The 20,812-nt window shown below is 57.8% G+C and overlaps 5 protein-coding genes across 5 annotated transcripts; 2 read left to right on the top strand and 3 right to left on the bottom strand.

The window, feature by feature from the left end:
• The first annotated feature begins 68 nt into the window (after positions 1-68).
• H310_09256 (hypothetical protein) lies at positions 69-2,285 on the top strand. The gene is made up of 4 exons (XM_008875280.1): positions 69-1,027; positions 1,068-1,898; positions 1,954-2,036; positions 2,100-2,285. The coding sequence occupies exons 1-4, from the start codon at positions 83-85 to the stop codon at positions 2,161-2,163; spliced, it is 1,923 nt and encodes a 640-aa protein (XP_008873502.1). The 5' UTR covers positions 69-82; the 3' UTR covers positions 2,164-2,285.
• H310_09255 (hypothetical protein) lies at positions 2,213-3,341 on the bottom strand. The gene is made up of 2 exons (XM_008875279.1): positions 2,792-3,341; positions 2,213-2,733 (listed from the first exon to the last, which is right to left on the bottom strand). Exons 1-2 carry the CDS (start codon positions 3,311-3,313, stop codon positions 2,236-2,238), a joined length of 1,020 nt encoding a protein of 339 aa, XP_008873501.1. The 5' UTR covers positions 3,314-3,341; the 3' UTR covers positions 2,213-2,235.
• A 20-nt stretch (positions 3,342-3,361) lies between these two features.
• H310_09254 (hypothetical protein) lies at positions 3,362-19,279 on the top strand. Its single transcript, XM_008875278.1, has 16 exons — positions 3,362-3,625; positions 3,683-3,766; positions 3,809-4,012; positions 4,078-4,222; positions 4,270-4,351; positions 4,402-4,470; positions 4,528-4,861; positions 4,910-5,274; positions 5,326-5,691; positions 5,754-5,928; positions 5,993-8,709; positions 8,762-9,202; positions 9,263-11,405; positions 11,468-11,590; positions 11,635-14,990; positions 15,044-19,279. The coding sequence occupies exons 1-16, from the start codon at positions 3,391-3,393 to the stop codon at positions 16,826-16,828; spliced, it is 12,624 nt and encodes a 4,207-aa protein (XP_008873500.1). The 5' UTR covers positions 3,362-3,390; the 3' UTR covers positions 16,829-19,279.
• H310_09253 (hypothetical protein) lies at positions 16,856-19,279 on the bottom strand. The gene has a single exon (XM_008875277.1). It carries the CDS (start codon positions 19,228-19,230, stop codon positions 16,954-16,956), a length of 2,277 nt encoding a protein of 758 aa, XP_008873499.1. The 5' UTR covers positions 19,231-19,279; the 3' UTR covers positions 16,856-16,953.
• A 353-nt stretch (positions 19,280-19,632) lies between these two features.
• Positions 19,633-20,633, bottom strand: H310_09252 (hypothetical protein). Its single transcript, XM_008875276.1, has one exon. It carries the CDS (start codon positions 20,480-20,482, stop codon positions 19,748-19,750), a length of 735 nt encoding a protein of 244 aa, XP_008873498.1. The 5' UTR covers positions 20,483-20,633; the 3' UTR covers positions 19,633-19,747.
• Positions 20,634-20,812: the final 179 nt, after the last annotated feature.

Genomic DNA, 20,812 nt, shown 5'->3' with positions numbered 1-20,812 from the left:
ACGAGGCGCGCCACACGTTGGCCGTTTCCGGATAACCCCGATCATTATCCGGATACTAAAGGTAGTGTCTTGACTTGACACGATGGCATCAAGGGAAGAGAGCGGTCAGGGCACGTTAGGGTTCTTCACGGGGGTGTCCGTGGATGATAAGAAGTATGAGTCATTGCTGGAAGATCTCCGTGCGCATGACCTCTTGGGACCTGTGGATGACATGGGCTTTGATGCATTTGGCACTGGCGGGTTGTCAGGTCGGCCAACGTCGTCCCTGTTGCCTCATGACAATTTTTCAGCGATTTTCAGTGGCAGCGTCCCCAACGACACGAAGTCGCCGGCGTATATGCCATCTCAACAGCCACGCACTGCGCCTACGGCAGCTACAACCCGCGCCCCGCCACCTGGGTTTGCCTCCGCCCCCGTCGGCAGCGCACCGACTCAGGCCGATCTCGAATGGGCTCGTAGCCAGCACGAGTTTGCGTTGTTACGTGAAGGCCGCAAGAACGTTCCAACTGTCGAGACCACCACGAAGCCGCCTACGTATTTGTACACGGAGGAAGACGACGACGATGACGTGCTGTTGGAAAACTTGACGATTCACGACCTGGGCTTGGATGACGACGACGACAAGCAGCGCGCTACCAAGCAAGCAGCGGTTCTTCCTCCGATCCCTTCGTCCTTGCCTCCACCTCCGTCGTTTCCACCAGGCCTTCCGCCTCCTGTCGCACAAGCTCCTGCCCGGCAACCCCCTGCTCAGCCGTATCCTTCGCCACCAGGACACTACCCACTTCCACCACCCATGCCAGGCCATTACGGGGGCGTTGTCCCTCCTCCTTATGGCTTTCACCCGAACGGCCATCCTTTGCCGCCCCCTCAGGGGTTCCATGGCCCGACGCCGCATGCGATCATGAACGAAAAGGTGTTCAAATTCATGAACCCACGAGACGTCCAGTTCGTTGTCCAGCAACTACTCAAGCAGATTCGATCGAGCGACCCGTTCAGCGACGACTACTATTTCCACAACTACCGCGTGGTACGACATGCTCGGCGTCAACTTGACTCATGTGCGTTAGAAACGGGAACGTGTGGTGGCCCCGTCCACCGGCGCATCGTCTGCGCTGCCGCTGCCGTCGTGGAAGCTCCAGCACATGAAAACGATTGATCCCCAGGACGTATCTCGTGCCACAAAGTCCCGCGTATGGCAGACGACGAACCACGTATTGGGGCGCATGGCCAAGTCGAGCCTGTACCGTCCTCGCGAAGCGCTCCATTTGACGGACGAAAACAACGTGGCGTCGACCGGAGAAGTCGCGCTCGTGCGGGAGTCGACGCCAGCGACGTCTGTTTTTTTGAACGACACGTGGTCCAAGCGCCAGCGCATTGACGAGGGCCTGGTGCATCTGCTGGCGCTGCAGGACGCCCGACACATTTTGGACGCCCGCCGCATCAACGTGGCGCAGTTTCACCAGATGGACCCGGCGCAGATGGACCCTCCGCTCGTGGAGCTGCGCAGTAAGACGACGTCGCTGCTCCTGGACCTGGCCAAGGTCCTGGGGGTGACGAACCACAAGCAACCAGCGGACGGCTTTGACCGCGCGGCCCTCGACAGTCTTCTGTCGGTGTCCAAGGGGAAGAAGTTGATTTGCCGTGCATTGCCACTGTTGCATCCGTCGGCCCGCTTTGCCATGCTACCGCACTTGATGCACTTTGTGCTAGTGCAGTCGTTGACAACTGCAAACCCCGATGAAGGCGCGAGTGCCGACATTGTCCGCTTAGTGCAGACGCTCGTGGTCGCTCTGCAGTACCAACATCCATCCCCGCCCGCTGAAGTCCTGGCCCAGTCCATCGAGTTCGCGATGGCGCCCCAGACGCTCGAGTCGCTGACGGTCGTGCTGCACAACCGAGTACGTGTGGTCCAGACCGCTCCATGCATGGATCCGTAATATATTTGAAAAATAGGCACGTGCGGAGCTCTTGCAAGCGTTGCTGCAAAAAGGAGGCGCGGTGTGCGAGACCGCCACGCCGAGCGTACAGGCGGCATGGTGCGAAACAACCATCGACTCGATGGCCACAACGCGATGTGTTTGGTTGACGGTGCGTCGTAGGCTTCAATACCAAGACGTGTTTGTAGCCCTCGCATCGCGCATCAAGAACGCTTCGCAGCCGTAGACCCGACGAGATGCCGCCTGTCGGGGACATGTGCATTCGACCCCGGACGTGGTTTTTTACATATATTTCACATTACACGACTTGAACAGTGTGGTCGGTGGGCACGACCAGCGGTAAACACAGCCGCTCGAGTTTGCAGCAGCATGTGAGCATGATCTGTGCAATGCCAAGCACAAACAGCGGCATGCGAAGCCAATGGACGGCCGAGACAAGGCCGACAGAACATTGTACAGGTGCGGCCGCATTCGAGCGAATCCACACCGTCCCAACGATGGCCCATCCGACGGTTGTGACCGCGTGACCAAGAAGCAGGTAGGGCAAAAACGCGGCGGAGGAGTGGGGATGGAGATAGCACCACAGCGCGACGCCAAGGATAAACCCCAGCAATCCGCTGGACACGACCAAGAAGAGAACGAATGGCTCCGAACAGCCCTCGCCGCGGCGGGCGTACACCAACACGAGAACGACTGCGACGCCTGCCAGCATACCAAACGGCAAGATAGCCAAGCACCGACGGGTACTGTGGGCAATGCTCGTGCAGCGCAGTGCACCAACGAGTCCGGACCCTTTCTACATGGGGAAAGAGAGCATCAGTCGAGAACAACGTTTGGAAAGGCGGAAAACGGACCGAGTCAGGCGAGGATACATGGCGCACGACATAGTGTACGAGAATTCCCATCAATGGGGCACACACTGCCACAAACACGCAGGACGTCGCAATGGTGAGGGTGAATTCAGTCGGACGGGATTGCGCACATATCTCGTGACCACCGAGAATTGCCCCCACGATGCCAGCCACCACAGTGACAAAGCACAACAGAATTGCCAGCATCGTCATCGCAGGTGGCGGCGCCCGAGACTGAAAGGCCACGAGACCAACGACGAGCCATGCAGCTAAAAGACCACCGCTGCCGACGAGGAAGTAGCGTGCTTCAGGACAATCCTCAGCTCCACGCGCTGTTCTTGACGTGCCGTTGGAAACAACGTGTGGATCGTCCACCAGCGACGGCTTGAGGCCGCCAACCAGACACAGACAAGATGCCAGTGCTAACGCAACCAACCCCACGACAACGACGCAACGGTGCAGCCATCGTCGACGTCGCGATGTGGGGGATGTCGGCAGCGATGCGCTGGGGTTGCGTATTGCCATTCCTCGGGCCAAGTGCAATGGAATCGCGTGGCAGTTTCACTCGTAACCGTCATCGGCGACGCTTCCACGCGCGAGCGATGCCCACTGCTGGACGCAAGCGAGTACGCACGCTATGCAACCCCCACATTCTGGCACTGGCTCAGCAAGCCAACGAAAACCAATCGTCCCACGAATGCCCAAACTTGGTGAATCGAATCACATCGTCACACCGTCGACCGCACAACGTCGACGTTCATCGCAGACCTACCGTTCCTCTGGAGCTTGTCCCATTGCCACAGGATCCTCCCCAAACACTCGCGATTGGCATCGTTGGTACGTCACCTTGTCGTAGCCTTCGTGACGGATTCATCTCGGTGTCATGGGCGGCAGACACCCCGGACAAGCTCCTCGCCTACTGCCTGCACATCGTCGACACACACACGGCAGTGGACGACAGCGTCATCCAGCTCAAAGGTGTGTGAAGCTGAGCCGGTCGCATTCACACCATGGGCATAGAAATCCGAACGGTGGCCGACGCCGTGTTCGCCCCGGCGCGGAAGCCCCTCACGATCCACTACCTGCAATACGACCCATCGCCGCCATGTCAATTTACCAACGTGTATTGGCTCCGTCGCGTCGCCGTCGAGTCGCTGGACTTGAGGCAGCCCTACTTCACCCTGACGTCGCACGCGCTGACCCATGTCATGGGCACGGACACCGGTACTGCTCGTGTTGGATGCCTTGCCAGGACGTCGACCGACTGGATGGAACAATGCGCCGTGTAGAAGTGCATGACGTCGCGACGTGGTTGACAGAGAAGGCCATCTTTGATCAAATCGTGCACATGCCGTGCATTCAGCTCATGCGGAAAATGACAACGTTCCACACGTGGAAGCAAAACTCGATTGGGATGCGGTTTGCGCGAGCCAGGTGAGCGACTACCGCCGCCGAGCCGGTCGACCTCACTCAGCGACCAGAAAACACTTAATGCACAAGCTCCTTTGGTGCAACCCTGTTGTCCTTCCACATGTGCCTTCTCTTCGCCACATGGCGCTGCAGGTTCGAATGCAGTCCGACAACTCCATGACTTGACGGCGCCGCTGGTGTAGATGGCGCAGGTAGCAACCAGCTCCATTGTCGACACGTCCATTCCCGTTGCATTCGACGACACCGCCGAGGTGCGCTGCATCGTTGGAGACCAACTAACCAGAAGTGTGTCATGGATGGATGTGCAGGTTAGCTACGAACTCCAGCTTTCCGACCTGCACGCGACCATGAGCAACCTCGAAGCGCTCATCTACACGGCGCTTGCGCCACTCTTGGCATGCCACGGTCGGTATGGAGCTGTCGCTGCGTGCACAGACGTCATCCCGACGTTTATCCGTGTGGTGGACTTGATGGTGGTCGAAGCGCTGTTTGAAGCGGTCACGACCTCCATGGACACACTTCTGCATTCCATGACAGGAGTCATGCCGAGTCAAGGCCACATCCACGTCGATGCGGCGGCAGCGTCCTGTGATGTGCACTCACAGGTCGACTCGTTGTTGGCTCGCCCGTTTGAGCACACAGGTGGACAGGAGAGCACCGGGCAAGCCCTCATGGCATATCATGCAGTAGGCAGCGTCGCGTACAAGCGACTGTTCCAATTGCACAGCGCCCAACGCGCGCCAGACCCACTCTTTTTTGTCCGCATTGCCATCCACGACGCGACGACCTGCACGATTTCGCCGCCGAAAGAAGCGTGGTTACGAAAGCTGCACGATTCTTTGGCGCGCTACATCGGCGCCATCGACAGCGTCGGCCGCGTCAGCGCGAGGCCCCGCGTCCGCCAGTTTGTAGTCGACCATTGCCGCCCGTATTATCGGCACTGTTTTGCGAACGACATCCATCCGCTCTCGGTGATTGTGAACAATCACACGCACGTGGCGACGGCCATGACGCGGCTTCGGGCAGCCATGGACATTTACTTTGCCGAGATCGAAGTACCTCTTTGAGATGCCGTCGGGATTGCCCACGTACAGTGTTCTTCGTAGCACTTGGCATCGACATGCGTGCCGCTCAAAGCCAACTTTCGCCAGCTACAAGCGACCCAGATCTCGACGGCGACGCTTCCGTTGTCCGTGGATGCCATCGCCGCGACCGCCGACATTTGCCGTGCGATGCAAATGTTCATTGCATATCGCCGTGAACTGACTGTCGTGGACAGCGTCCTCCAAGTTGGGTGCTTCCTCGTTGATCGCAGCAACTTTGTCGGCAACATGCTGCACGAGTGCAAGACGACAATTACAGAGATGTACAGCGCACTGCCCCGCCATGTCCACCGGTTCATGACGGCCGTGTTGGACGACCTGGAGCGGAATGCCACCACCATGGCGTCGATCCCCGAGTCCGTGGACGAGGTAGCGACAGTCCATTGACTGTGTGTGCTAACTCCAAGCATCCTGTGTGTGAATAATCCCAGTGCACAAGGTGGCTCGAGTGCTATTGCTCACTCCAGCGAAAACTGTCGTCGAATGTGCTGGTGGAGCCGCAGCTGAACGCGTTGAAGGGACTCATTGACTCGAGCCAGGAACACTGCGACGTCCTCTCGGACGACCTGCGCGCCACTCTCATCACATCGTTCGAGTCTGGAAGCAGTGAGTTGGCGACCGTGGATCTTCCGCGTCCCATCAATATCCAAACGTTCATGGGCGTTGGTAGATGCGTGGCGGTTCAAGAGCAAAGCATTGGCAGAAAACATGAGCCGCATTGAAGCGAACCAGCCGTTCTACCTGGACCTGTTTCATCGCACATACTCGTCACGGCGGGACGCCCTTGCACTCGAATTTGCGTCGGCGTCGGCGAAGATGGACCAAGCCATGTCGGCTCTGCGCATCTTTGATTCGTTTCCGGCCGACGGGTTTGGCGGCCCCGATGTTCAGCAACTCGTGTACGTCGTTCGCCATTTCGTGGACCAAAGTGCCGTCCTGCTCAAGTTTGAATCGCTCGTGGACGCATTTCGAACGAGCTCTGCGAAAGTGGGGCTCCAGCAGCGTCGCCACTCAACCCGGCAAATGTCCATCGACCACATATACAAGGACCATGATCGCCTCCATGCAGTCCTCTTCCTTCTTGGCATTGTCCAAGCTTATGTGCAGCTTCGAACTCGAGCGATCGGCACGCCCCTTGCCGACCTCGACCTCCCATCCCTTGCGACGAAGCTTGCAAGTTTGAAAAAGCAGTCCCAGCCGTATTGCGCGATGCTGGGCGGCACCGTGTACCCATTGGTGGCGCAGTTTTACCCCAGCATCCAGGTCATGGACGATGCGGTAGCAATTGCCGTCACCATGGTGCACTCCCAATTCACGGACGCTCGATGGGGTCGGCTCACAGCGCACTTGGACCGCCCAGGTGCAACTACATGCACGTTGCAAGACCTCGAAACTGCTCTCAAGACGCCCGCGTCAACGCAATTGCTAATGGAACTCAACAGTGCTGTTCTGGCCGAAACACGCATCCAGGACACGATGAGCACTGTCAAACAAGTCGTGGTGGCGCTGACGTTTGAGTTTGAGAGCACCGCGAGCCACGACGACTTGCACGTAACCAACTGCCTGGCGCTCATAGCGTCGTTGGAAGATGCGCACATGACGTTGTTGCCAGTTCGCCACGGCCAGAATCCGTGGCTGCATGACGTCGAGCGCCTTGAGACGCGCATTTTGGACGCCATCGCGCTGCTTAGCAAGATCCACACCATGGAATCGCAGTGGTCAACACTCTCCACTGCCGCGGCCATGCCCGAGGTGCAAGCGCATGCCGACGACGCCAGTATGTGGCTAGCCGTTGGGGCCATGGAGTCCACATGGCGTGAATGCTTGTTGGCAGTGTATCGGTGGGAAGACTCTGGCGATCGCAAAGCGAATGTCATGGTGAAGCTTGAGACCGTGTTCCAAGCCGTCGACTTTCCATCGTTTCTGGGGCTGTGCGACCGCATTCGGGCAATAGTCGACTCGTACCTGGCGTCCTTGCGGTCGTCGTTTGGGCGGCTGTATTTTGTCTCGGACGCCGACATGCTCCAATTGTTTCGAAGGTCATCAATTCACGCGCCAACCATGGCGATCCAGCGGTGTTACCCTGGGGTGGGCACAGTGCATGCAGCGACAACTCCGCCGGCAACTGCGGAACCGAAGACGTCCGCCGGTCAAATCGCGGGCCTCATGGATGCAGATTTCATGACGTGGCTTCTCGGTGACCATGCCGTGTCGTTCCTCCATACAGTCGAATTTCAATGCACTCCAGACAAGCGTTCCCCGTGGACGCTGCCCCTGCATCGCCCCGTTAAAGTCCTCGGGCCGCTCTCGTTCTGGCTTGGTCAGTTTGACATGGTCTTGGCGCATTCGCTGGCGGTCAAGGTTGCCCACTTGCACGCCACCATCACCACGTACGACCCGACCGCAACAGCTCCATCGATGGCGAACCCAGTGGATTGTATGCTCACGTGGTCCGCGACGGTGCCCCCCCAAGTGGCACTGAGTTTGCTGCATTTGCAATTCTGTACCGTCGTGGAGAACGTCGTGGCGGCCTCTCCAAAACACATCAGTTCGTCTCGAGCATTGCTGGCATCCACCGCTGCAGCCCATCGAGTGTACTTTGCCAAACTGGTTGCGTCCATGCGAGCGGCTAACGAGTGCCACGTCGCGGTTGAAGATGCGATTGTATGGATGTCGTACCAGGACAGCATGATGCGCCGCCTGACGAAAGTGGCGAATTCTCGCGACTGGACGGATGTTGTCCACGAGTGGCACAACTGCTTTCGCCTGGCTCAAGCGGCGCCACGGTCGTGCGATTCAAAAGACATGCCGACGAGGCAGGCCCGCATGGGCCATCTCGTTGTCCCGTGCGGACTTGAAGTCCAGCCCAAGATGCCGTGGATGGTCATCTTACCCGAGACCCAGAGGTGCATGTTTGCCCTCTTCCACGCCATGCGCTTGAGTGTGTGTGCCATGCCGTTTGGCGCCCCCAACACTGGCAAGCGCACCATGGTTCAAGGCTTGGGGTATCTCTTGATGCGGTGCCAATGGCAGCTCCACTGCACGAGCTCGACAACACGACCACAATTAACTCGATTCCTCGCTGGAATCTCGGCCTTGCACGGTTGGGGATGCATGGACAACGCCTTCGAGCTGCCTGTGACGCTTCTGTGCATGGTCATGGCTGAAATGGAGACTCTCCAACATGCGAGGGCACTGCAAGTGTCATCGGCAACATTGGATGGCCTCATGACGTGCTCCATCTTCTTGCCGTACCAAAGCACGACGCTGACTCAGCCCCAAGTCACGCGGTGGCTGGGGGAGCCCCTACGACCGGTCGCGATCCCGCCCCCCGACCTAGCGTTAGCATTGCGGGTTCTCTTGGCAGCCAAGGGGTTCATGAACGAGGTAGCGGCGCTTCAAAGGTTTGATACAGGGTCACTCAAACCGTACGGTCTAGGACGCAATATGTCGTGTGCACAACGTGCTCGCCACGCTCTTTGCGTCGGCTCCTCACAAATCGTCGTTCTTTTCCATGCGGTTGCTGCAGCTCATTGCGTCGACGGCGTGCGCGATTACAAAGCAGGTCAGCTACATCATCCAGAGCCCGAAGGACGGGAAAGGGAGGCACGTTCGCCATGACGCGTCGCCGTTGAACTTGGCAAGGTACAAGGACGCGAACGTGTTTCGGTTCGCGTTGCTGCTCGTGTTGGAACCCCTCGGGATATTCGCCCGGCGACAACTCTATGCGGTTGTCGATCAGTTCGTCCCGACCACGGTAGAATTGACGATTGAAAATCCGATGGTTGCGGCGGCACTCCAAGTCGTCCTGGAACGGTCGCATTGTGCCCCGATCCCGTCGCTTGTTCAAAAAGGCGTCGAGCTGCACCACGTGCTCCAGGTACGACTTGCGATTTCGTTTGGGACGTGCGTTGGGTTACTCATACACAGTGTGCACAAGGCGGCGACGCCCGCTGTGGTCGTAGGAAGTGCCGAGACTGCAAAATCCACGTGCGTGAAAGCAGTCTTGAGAAGCATGCAGCTGCTCGCGTCGTTGCTTCACGCAAGTTCGGACAAGGCTGCAGGGAACGACGCCCGACCGGCGAAGATCCGCTTGACGGTCGTGCCATTGGATGAACTGATCGAGCCAAGCACCGCACTGGCGATCGTGTCGGACGCGTTCAAGGCCAAAGACCGCGTGGCTGCCAACTGCGTGTGCTTTGACGGGATGATGCCGTCCTCTGGCGCCGTGGTGGATTACATAACATCCTTGTTCGCATCGACGACCACCCAATGGCTTCCCCATGGCGAGTTTATCCTTCGGGAACGAGGGAATCCGATGGTGGTGCTGGAAGTCGTGTCACTTGCGACTTTGTCGCCGGCCATGCTAACCAACTGCACCGTGCTGTGCATGGACCAAGTTGTTATTACGTGGCAGCATCTACTCGATCGGTGGGTGCAACAGCAGCCGTCCAAGGACCACCCGACCATCGCCCTCGTGCCGTTCGTTCGTGACACCATCTCTCGGTGCGTGATGGAGTTTGCACTGCCGTTCCAAGCCACGATGCCCAAGTACCCCATGACCCTCTTGATGGCTAACATCCTGCACCTCGTTGCATCCATTTACGACTCGCTTCAGCCGTCCGTCGCCGAGCCCTTCCTCGAGCAATGCTTGTTTCTCGCAGTCATGTGGGGCATGGGGTCGTATTTGTCGACCTCCAACCGGGAACGCCTCCAGTCGTTTGTCGTGCAATCGGTTCACGAGAAGCGGCAGGCGTCGCCGTGGCCAAGCCTGGGCGCGCTCTTTCTCCTTTGTTTGGAACATGCCTGCACGCTCTTTGACATGGCCATCGATTTGGACGAGAACCGAATTGCCAGCGCGTCATCGCTCCACGACCGCCGCAGCTCGTTCTCGGCGATGACGGCACTTGTTGCGTCCCCCCACAATTCGATCGTGGCGACCTCTCCCATGCAGTTTGCGTCGGGACTGTACTCGATGCTACGTTCAAGAGGCGTTTCGATGATCGTATCCGGGCCGCGAGGCAGTGGAAAATCCACGACTCTGCAACACTGGGCCAGTGTTGCAGCTGCCTCGCGGGATGCGCCACAGGACTTCCTCAACTCTCCATCGCTCTCCCAGCACGGAATGCTCAAGCGGTGGATGCTTCAGACGAAAGCGGGCCGCGAGGTCGCGTTCGTCGACGATGTCGGCTTGGACGACCCGCGCGTGTTTCAGTTGTGTCGGAATGCCATCGGCATTCAACGTCTGTTTGACGCCAGCAACGGCACGTGGGCCACTGTCCATGCCACGATCTACGGCAGCGTCGGCGATTCGCAGCTGGATCAACTCTCCAGCCACGAGCGCCTGCGTTTCCTTCGGCACTTTTACGTTGTCAAGCTTACGGAGCCGTCGCGGGACGACCTGGTCGCCATCTACGCAGAGACGACTGAACGCAGCGTCGGTCGGCGTCTGCATCCCGAGGAGCTGTGGATTGTCCAGCGAACGATCTCGACGCTTCAACAAGTGAAGCGGGACCTGCCACCGCGGCTCCTTCCGCAATATCACTTTGGCGACCACTTGATCCAGCACATCGTGGACGCGACGCTGTCGCCAGTAACGCAATCCGACGCCCTGACCTGGACGTGGCTGGTGAATATGAAAACATTTGTGTGGGATGCGCTAGCCACGGACACGCACCGACAGCGCGTTCAGAGCGACATCCAGGCGGCGGTCGGAACCAAAGACACTATGACTGGTGTCGACTTTGAAAGCATGGTCTGGCACGTGCCGTGGGTGTCGGCCATCCTCAAAGCCAGGCATTCCACGGCGACAAGCAGCAGCGGCATGTACACTTGCGTTCGAGACCACATCGTGGCCGAGCACCTTCGCCTGCAGTGCGTTCACGGAAAGGTCGACTTGGTCTGGGTCCGCGCGATGAATTCCTCTCTCGTCGGCTACTGGATCAAGCTCATGGATGCCCTCCAGACCAACAAACAGGTCGTCGTCGTTGGTGGCGACCGGCAGTGCCACAACAACGTGGTCAAGCTCGTCGGCCATTTGTCGCATACCAAGTTCCTGTCTTGTCATGAACTCACGGCTCCAGGTGCGTCCGATGGCGAGCGCCTATTTCGTCAAGTCATTCCATGTGCATGAACGTCGTCGTAGGTGGAGTGACGACGCTGCTCGAAACGCTGTGCGACCTCACTGGAGTCGTCAACGAGAGGGTGCTTTTCTCGATCCACGGCGACACCCTGGCCAAGTGGCCGACTCTTTGGTCGTTTGTACTCGGTATGTTGTGGTGACGACGGACATTGTTGACCAATTGTGCCTAGACTTCTTCCGTGGCCATGCGACAGCTGCCTCGCAAGCGTTTGTGGTCAAGCACACCAAGTTTGTTCCCCCGACCACGGGCACTGGGAATGGCCACGTCGTGCAGGACATTATGCGACGAATGCGGTCGAATCTGTGCTGCGTGATCCATTTCTGTCCGGACACTGCCATGCCCACGTTGCCGACGGAGGCGGACCGTCTTGATGCGCTGCTTGCCCACCGGTCGATTCCGACCACGGTCCTCACTGTGCCGTCCTTTACAGACACCCACCCCGTCGAAACGGCGCTCGGGTTTGTGCGGCACTTGGCCGACCAGCACAAGGAACTCGGACTGTCCGAGATCGAGTGCAACAACATTGCACACACGTGTGTCGACCTGTACACCGCCGTGTGCGATCACTGTATCGCATCGGCACAGTCCTGTCCATCCATTTTCAATCTCCTTCACTCGTTCAAACACGTCTTGGAGCTGCGTGTGTCGATCACGTTCGGCACGGTGGACCACATCGACAACGTGGCCAAGGCGGTCGACCTTCTCGAAGACGTCCGTGCGTCGTTCAGCTCGGCCCAAAAGCGAGGACTCCATTGGGATGCAGCGTACGACGGTTGCCGCGTGCGTCAGGCGGCGCTGAAAAAGGTCTCGTTCACAATCGAGACGAAAGTTGCGACCAACGCCAAGTTGACGATTGAGCTGGAACAGAGGAAGCTACCCCTGCTGCAACAGCAACTCGACGACGTGGTCGCTGCAGTTGACCACGTTGAGCGGCAGCTTCGCATCGATAGAAAAGCGCTGGACCATGTCGAAGTCGGCACCATGACCGCAGCTGACAAACAGCACATGCTTGGAGAATGGAGAGCGTTCCAGCCACTCGTGCGCATGACGACGGCGCTGTGCCTGGCATTTCGCGTTCCTGAAGTGTCGATGGAAGCGGCGTGCGACCTCATGGACGACCCGGCGTTTGCATCCAAGCTCATTCACTTGGACCTGCCTGCAAGTGTTGCCACCGGGCCATTCCAGCAAGCACTTGCGTTCGCTTTGGCCGACGTGGCTGTCCTGCATACGAAACAGCCCATGTTTGCATCGGTCGTACGATGGCTCAACCACAAAGCCATGGCAGCGACTGCGGTCCAGACGCTGGCAGGGCTCCGCACCCAACAAACAGAACTCGTTGAGGAGGTGGCGTTGCGACGAGCGAATTTGGACCAGCTGCGGGCAGAGGCTCTCGAGTTGAGTACGCACGTCGACACGATTCGCATGCGACGCGAAGAGCTCAGCATGGAAGCGACGGAGGCGAAAACAAACTGCAATGCGGCCAAGAACGAAGTCAGTCGGTTGTTTCCGCTGCAATCGTTTGTCGAGTATTACTTGACGTGGCTGCGTTCCAAGTACTGGGTGCACTCGACGTCGTCGTTGGCGAATCTCCTTTACCTGGCCAGCGTCGTGGCGTATGCTGGATCGATCCCGTCATCGTCACGGCCCGACTGGATGGCGACGCTAGTGTCGACCTTGGCAAGACATGGCTTTGCTTTGCCGTTGGACACTGCCTTGATTGCCGACAGTACTGCGTCCCTCGTGTCGATTTTGGAGGGGGACGTGTGCTTTGCCAGTCGCGACAACTCGATGATGCGGGAGAATCTGTTGCTGGCAGATTGGTCGTGCCAGACGCCGCTCTTTGTGGACCCGTACGGAATGGCCGAAGCGGCGCTCGTGCATTTCTTCACCCGCATGCATGTTGCGCTGCCTGGCACACACCACACGGTTCTGTCGTGCTTGGATCCGAATCTGCTGGACAGCCTCAACCACGCCCTCCTCGACAACGCCATCGTCGTGCTGCATCATTTCTCAATGGACAAGTTCGACGTTGTGCGGCCGTTCCTCCATCACCGTCGGACCCCTCTGACCCACTTGCTGCTATTGAAGGAAGCAAACCGAACTTGGCATCGCCACTGCAGCTCGGTCAAGTCGTTGGCGCTGCCGACGACTCATGCACCTTTACGCCACTTGAATGGCTCGTTTCAAATCTTCCTTGTGGCGGGCGAACAGGTAGAGCTGACTCGGCAGGAGAGTTCGATGCTGAATGTTCTCGACTGTACGTCGGTCGATCTCCTGCCAGCCTTGCAAGAGCACCTAGAGTCCCTCGTGGGGCTGCGACCTTGTGGAAACCTCCAGACGTCCGTGACGGAATTGACCAACCTTCAAACCTTTGTCGACATGCACGCGCTGTTGGTGAGTTTGTTGGTTGAGCTACAACGCGTCCCGACGCGAGAACATTTGATTCATGCAATTCTCAAGTACGACCAGCAACGCCGAGCGGTCGATGCCAAGCTGGTCGACGGCAGTCCGTCGTCACCAAGGCCTCCCAATGCACAATCCAGTGAAGATGGCGTGAGCTACTTGGCCACTGCGGCGACTTCCATAGCCGAGATGATGCACGCAGTGCACCACCTTGGTTCCGTCGCGAAGCACTGCATGCATTCTGTGTCCCGCATTTGCAAACTCATGACTGCCATCGCCCATGAAGGCAGCGGTGCAGTCGAGACGTCCGTCGGCCGCGTCGCACACATCGTTGAGCAGTTGCACGTTGCCGTGAGGTCAAGCCTTCCGCAGCACTGCCGGCGCCTCTTTGACTGCTTGATCGCTGTTCAGCGCACCCCGAATGCACCGCCGTTGACTCGTGTGATAGATTACTTGGCCAGCACGGGATGGAATGCAAGGCGACAACCGGCAACAAACCGTCGGCTTCAACGAAGCCGGCCATCGTTGCAACGTGCCGGTCATAGTCAATTGCATCGCCTACGGCGCATCCAAAGCACCGACACCAATTTGTCCGACGCCACCAATGTTTTTTCCAACGACAGCGACGACGCAAGACCTGTCAACATTCCACATCGCCAGTCGATGGCGCGTTGGAACTCCGTCGACATGTTTGCTCACTTGAATGCCCTCGAAGCGCTGGCTCCCGAATGCGACGGCATATCGACGCACATTCGTTGCAATCCATCCGCGTGGCAATCGAGTGTGGCGCAAGCTCTCCATGCATCGCCACCGCATTTTGTACTGCCGCTCACGTGGTCGACACCCCTGTCGTCGTTGCACATCATGCTCGTCATGCGATGCATTTGTCCTGAACTCTTGACAGTCCACATGGACTTGTTCATTCAGGACGTGTTGTCCCTGGAATGGAAGCCCCGGACGCCACGACACCCTGTCCTTAGCACTCTTGTGCTTGTCGTTGCCGATAGCGAGAGCGACTTGGCAACGTGCCCTCCGTTGGGTAGCAAAGCCCGTCTGAGCTTTCGTTCCCGATACATGTTTGACCCGACGTCTCCAATGTCCTTTACGGGTGCGCTGGACACGGTGCGTGCACCAGTGACGTCTCCCTGCAGGCGCTGACATCGTTGTCGTTGCAGGCTCTGGCCAAGGGAGGGACGGTGGTCGTGGAATTGGTGCGAGCCGAGGACTTTGCCGAGTTTTACCATATCTTTTGCCGAGCAAGCAAAGTGCACATTGCAACGAAGACGTTGTTTGGAACCCACCGCGTGGTCATCGTGTGCACGTCAAACGTGATGCGATCGTTGCCGCTGGGGTTTGTTCAAACGACTCAAGTGATTTCGCTGCCATTCGACACCCACACGATGGTTTCTCATGACCAAGAGCAGGAATGTCGCATGCACGTTGACAGCACCATGGCTCGCCTCAGCCGTGGCTTGCGCGATGTCCAGCTGGAACTGGCCGCGTGGAACGTGTGGCATGCTGTCGGGTGGCACCAGTTTGTAGCTCGCCCGAGCCATGTCAGTGACATGGCTGTCACGTTGAGTCACATTGGCGAGATGAATTTAGGAGCGGGCAGCGAATCGGCCAGAGCGGCGGCGCTGGCCAAGCGGGTTGTGACGGCTGTCCAAGATGGTGTGTTGGGTTCTGCTATGATCCACGACCACGATCGACATTTTCTGCTGCGTCAATTTGTCGCCAAGTGGGTCGCCGCGTCGAATTCCGACCATCGCCGGGGCTCGATCGATCATCCCGGTGACGAAATTGGAGGCAGGGATTCATGTACCGACAACGCGTTGGGGGTTGGAGTTGCCCCCAGGATGGCAACGTTCGTGCGCAACGTGGTCGCGCAGACCGAATCGGCTGCTGTCCTTCGATTGTGCCAGGGCCTCCGCCATGTCCAAGTTGACACTCCCCACGAACATGCCGTCGCAGTCTGCCGCCGCATCTTCCGGGAGTTTCTTCATTTGCATTTCGCTCACACTGGACCCAGCATCGGACACGCCGACCAGGACACCGATGACAATGACGTGACTGCGTCGGGGACCATGCTCGTGACGGTGGCAGCATTAAAGTTTCGACGGGCTATCAAGAAGCTTCACGCCGTCACCAACGAGTCGAGTGTTGTCCACGGGCTGCTCCTGGACGATCTCGCTCAATGGAATGATTTGTGGCTGCACTGCTTGGATCGACTCGACCATTCTGGAGCGTTGATGGAGGAGACCAAGCTTTTGCACTTGTACCATCTTCCTCCACATTGGGTGGGACTTCCTGAGGCGGCGGCACCGCTTCCACTGGCTTCGCTCGCGACACACATGTCCCGAACGAGTGATTTCTTTGGCGCGCTCAAAGATCGCCTGCCCTCCGTGATCCCTTTGGGTTGCCTCCACCGCCCCGACCGCTTCCTCACTGCGCTCAACCTTCATAACGCTAGCGCGCTGAAGTGCACCGTCAACCAGATGCATCTGGAACTGGTGCACACGACCCAGCCGCCTCGAGTGGCTTCGACGGACAAATCTGGCGTTCTTTTCGATGACGTCGATGGCACGCCCATTGTTCGCTCCGTTGTGGTGTCGGGCTTGTGGCTCTTCGATGGGCACGACAACCGCCCGTTGATGGATCAACTCCCGCCCCTCGAACTCCACTTGTTAGCTTCACCCCCACCGCTTGACGCACCCTCCACTGGCCTGTGCTCTGTCCAATTGGCATGGTATCGTCTCTGGAGCCTGGATCACGTCGGTGTGTGGCCATTTGGCGACTCCCGCGTGTTTCATTGTCTTGCGCCCAAGCTCTGGTACACGTCTGCTCACCGTCTGCCACGTCCCGAGAGTGCTATGATACTGTGCCCGTCTCTCGATGGCGTGCCGAACGCAGTCGAGCTCCTCCAACGTCCGTCGACAGCAAAGCCAGTCGCCCCACACTAGGCGACGATTGCAAGCTAAACAAAGACACAGACAACAATTGGTAGAGTTCAAAATGAGGCGGAAAATTTCTTAGCTCGACCAAAGCGACGTCGGACAAGCCGTAGCTCGTGGCGACAAAAAGGCCGCTAGGATTCGGCAGCGATAGCGTCGGTCTCCTCCAGCAACGCCGCATATCGCTTTTGCAACTCGACTTCGCGCAGCTGCAGTAGATCCACTTCTCGACCGAGCGATTCCAATCGCCGAGGCAGCGCCAATTGCTCGACGAGTCGCAGTTGATTAAACGCATGCAGTTCGCGCGACTTGACGAGCCATGCTTGATGCGTCGTCTCCAGCGACGTACCATATCCAGCACACACGTTTTCGTATCCGCCATGCAAAAGGCCCGCCTTTTGTTCGAGTTTGTCTGCCTTCTTTACCAACTTCGCCTCCACTTCCTTGAGCGCAGCAAATTCCTTGCTCAGGAGTTGGATGCGCAGATCGACTGAGATGTCGTCCCAATGGACCAATTGGCCAGGTGCAAGCTCTTTGATATTTTTCTGTGCTGCTTGCCACGTCGAGTTCACGTCCAGGACACCGGCGCCGTGCAACTTTGCGTCCAGCGCCACGAGGTTGCGTGCCAACTGCAGCTCGTCGTTTGTGAAAACGTCGGACGACGGCGCATTTGCTTGGCCTCGCTTGCGTTTTTTCTTCGAGCCGTCGCCGACATCAGCCGCCAAGAGCGCTGCCAATTCGTCTTGGATAGCAGGGTCGTCATTCAAGACTAACGACGTTGTAGAGGTTGGTTTGGGGAGCTGCTTTTGAAACACTGTTGATCGGCGCAGGAGAGCTTTGTCGGCTTCGGCAGCCGCTTCGCGCGCCAACCGTGCATCACGCTCCCCTGCGTCCTCCACACGACCGGAATCTTCGTCAGCTGTCGGTGCGTCCACGGCTGGCAAGCTGATTTCGTACTCTAGCTGAGCCTCCGGCAACGACGCAAATCCACTTTGCAATGCTGCGGTCTTTGCTCGATGGCGTGCTTTCTCCGCGCGCTTCGACATGTCCGTGATCTCGTCACCAACGTCAGGATTTATGCCAAGCATGTCCCGCATGGGTGTCCGCAATGACGAGCTGGGCGTGCGGAGGACGGACGACGGCCCTGGGGTGCGGCTTGGAGTAATCCCTCCATATCCTGTTCCTTGCTGCAAGTCCACATTATCCCCACCTAGAAGGGGGGTCGCCGCTCGCGTCATGGCCGCAAGGTTTGCCGCTTCCTGCATGATGGTCTCCCGGACAGACATTTGGGGAGTTTGCGAAGCCTGGCCGGCATGCGCGGGGGTTGCGGCTGGTCCACCGGGCGTGGCCAACGGATTGTACACGGTCACGAGGGCAGTCGACTGCTGAGATGTTGAATGCTCCAGCGCAAGCATTTGGGCCTGCGCAACGTCGGAAGCGCCTTGCTTCGCCAGCAGCCCCAATTCGTCGTTTGTCACCATGGGAGCTGGTAAGTCGAGTGCTTTCCGCTTGATGAACGAGCTCGGGTCATTCAGCTTGTTAATTGCTGCAATTTGTTGTGGTAATGCTGACGACAGCAGCTTCTTCTGACGTTTTGCATCCTCGCGGCGCGCCCGCTTTTCCTCCGCGTCGCGATGGACGCCTTCAAGCTGGTTTAGGTACAGCGCGGTCTGCTTCGGGTCCAACGCAACGGCACTGCTTCGCTCCGCGCTTGTATCGTAGAACCCCGCTGGCACCTTTTTCTCGAACGGAATCTCTTTGACGTAGTCGATAAACTTGCGCTTCTTACGGAGATTCCCCAGTTGCTTGGATTTGTCAGGGGTGATGCCTGCAGCTTTGAGTTCGCGACGCTTTTGAAGACTAGCCAGTCGCTTGGCCTCTTGAAGCTGCTTTTCACGGGCCTTTCGCTTGGCCTTCTTGCCCTTTGTGTTGGCAAGACGAGCCCGGGCTTCGGACAGCATTTCTTTCTCATCTTCATCCATGTCGACGGGATCAGGGCGCGCGGGTTTGTTTTCTGGGTTTGGGTCGATCTCGCCTGGTCGTAGACGGCGAGGATCATCGGTCGCAGTGTCGTCGCCGTCCGCGCCTTTTTGAGCTTGGTCAAGTAACTTCTCGTAGTGTTCCATGCATTGGGCGGCCGTGCGGCCGACAATCGGAGCAATCGTCCGCCATTGAGATGGCATCAACTTGGCCAGGTGCAGAAGCTTCTCCTCTTCTTCGCGGCTCCATTCGGTCTTCTTGATACTCGGGTCCAACCACTCGTACCAACGCGCCTTGCATTGCTTGGCCGACTTGCGCGCGAGGAGGGAAGCGACACGTGCCCACTGGTTCTTGCCGTACTTCATGACGGCAGCCTTGAGGATCTCATCCTCTGTGTTCTTCCACACCCCACCCTTGATCAAGATCCGCATGGTCGTTGGGTTTCCTCGTTTCTTCCGTTCACTGGCCGCTCAGGACCGCAAGACGCAATGTCCGAAACATCTTCAATATAAACATCAAAATGGGATTTATCCTAATTTGGGTCGATTCGTGAGACAAATAGATGAATCTACATGTATTGGAACAACCTGAATTTCTCATTCAATCAGAATACTATGTCTCGATTTATGTAGAGATTCATTTTTCCGTGAAGGATGCATATTCTCATTTATTGGAGTCATTTTCATGCAAGAGAAAAAGAATTTCAAAATGTACTTTGAAATATTTGTATGTATATTCAGTCATCCATGAAGAAAACGTTCAACGCTGCATTCCACAGCAGAGTTGGCTCGCTGGTGACGGGATCGCTGCGTTGCCTGGACGGATGCGGTGCTGTCAGCCATGACGACATTGGACAAGAGAGGATATGTATGTGTATTCGCTTACATCGCGCACTTGCGCTGGGATGCATTCGATTCACTTGGCTTGACATCAAGTGAGGCGCGCTGTTCACCACCCTTTACGCTGGACGAGAGCATTCCACCCGTGTAGGTCGTAATACGTTCGTCCTTGCAAGGCGGGCGTCTCGAGCGTTTGGTAAAGCCAAACTAAGTCCGCGTCGTCCATGGCTTCGTTGAGCCAGAGAGTCATGCCATGCTTTGGGTTTTGGTAGAGTGCCTTGAGGGCGTCCCAGCTCCCCCGAACCAAGCTGGCCTTGACAGGAAATGTCACGGCGACGGACGAATCGTAGTCGGAGAGTAGTTGAAGCATTGCGCGAACCATCTCCGGGGTGTACTCGGTGCTGTTGCTGGATGTTGTCCATCCCAGACTAAGTTTTCCTGCACCAAGTCGAATCGAGTTGGCGACGAACTCGGCAGCCACGAACTGGGGCTCGGCCGCATTGCTGCCTTGTACAATGTCGGCGTTGATCCAGAGGCGGGCCTTGAGCGACAAGCTTACTTCACGGAGTAGCGGCAGTGCCCGGCCGAACGCAGCGTCGGATTTGAAATCCAGCTTGACGATGCCCGTGCCAGACTCGACCTGGGCAAGAAAGGCACGCAGAGTCAGGTTGCTGTCCGTGGCCGGGGGGTGGGCCATCACTGGTTCGTTTCCCGAGTTGAGCAAGACGTCGGCTTCGATGGCCTGGCTCTTGTCCAACGCGGCGGCAAGCAACGCTTGTGAGTTCACCGCATGCGCCCAGTACACATGAATTGGCAGGGTCACAGTGGAGGTTGACGCCGTCATGTTGGTTAATGCGTGCGTGATGTAGATTACAGAGAGCGCCGAGAGGTTCAGAGCGAGAAGGAGGCCCAACAAGAGGCGGCGTGGGGACAGCCCGATCTTGCTTGGTGTTCGCGCCAGCGTTGCACTCGCCCTCGTCTGCGGGATGGTCCCTTGTTCGGTTGATGCTCATCAAAATTATCCGGACTTTCTGGCACCAAGGGCATGCCGAACTTGCTGTGATGGCGCGACGCGGCACCGCAGGCGGAGATGAGCCTTTCGCTTCACTCATGGACATGAAGCTGCCAAGCTTCGACCGAACTCTGTGATGTGCATTCGGCATATGTATTGCGG

Source organism: Aphanomyces invadans (assembly GCF_000520115.1).
Source record: "Aphanomyces invadans strain NJM9701 unplaced genomic scaffold supercont1.20, whole genome shotgun sequence".
In the NCBI taxonomy this organism is placed as follows: Eukaryota; Oomycota; class Saprolegniomycetes; order Saprolegniales; family Verrucalvaceae; genus Aphanomyces; species Aphanomyces invadans.
This window is presented reverse-complemented; position numbering and strand designations above follow the sequence as displayed.

Coding starts and splice junctions, on each gene's coding strand:
- H310_09256 (XM_008875280.1), top strand. CDS start 83: ATGGCATCAAGGGAAGAGAGCGGTCAGGGCACGTTAGGGTTCTTCACG. Junction 1,028..1,067: donor ATTTCCACAACTACCGCGTG/GTACGACATGCT, acceptor CATGTGCGTTAG/AAACGGGAACGTGTGGTGGC. Junction 2,037..2,099: donor CCGAGCGTACAGGCGGCATG/GTGCGAAACAAC, acceptor GGTGCGTCGTAG/GCTTCAATACCAAGACGTGT.
- H310_09255 (XM_008875279.1), bottom strand. CDS start 3,313: ATGGCAATACGCAACCCCAGCGCATCGCTGCCGACATCCCCCACATCG. Junction 2,734..2,791: donor ATGTATCCTCGCCTGACTCG/GTCCGTTTTCCG, acceptor TTCCCCATGTAG/AAAGGGTCCGGACTCGTTGG.
- H310_09254 (XM_008875278.1), top strand. CDS start 3,391: ATGCCCACTGCTGGACGCAAGCGAGTACGCACGCTATGCAACCCCCAC. Junction 9,203..9,262: donor AGCTGCACCACGTGCTCCAG/GTACGACTTGCG, acceptor AGTGTGCACAAG/GCGGCGACGCCCGCTGTGGT. Junction 11,591..11,634: donor TCTTTGGTCGTTTGTACTCG/GTATGTTGTGGT, acceptor AATTGTGCCTAG/ACTTCTTCCGTGGCCATGCG.
- H310_09253 (XM_008875277.1), bottom strand. CDS start 19,230: ATGCGGATCTTGATCAAGGGTGGGGTGTGGAAGAACACAGAGGATGAG.
- H310_09252 (XM_008875276.1), bottom strand. CDS start 20,482: ATGACGGCGTCAACCTCCACTGTGACCCTGCCAATTCATGTGTACTGG.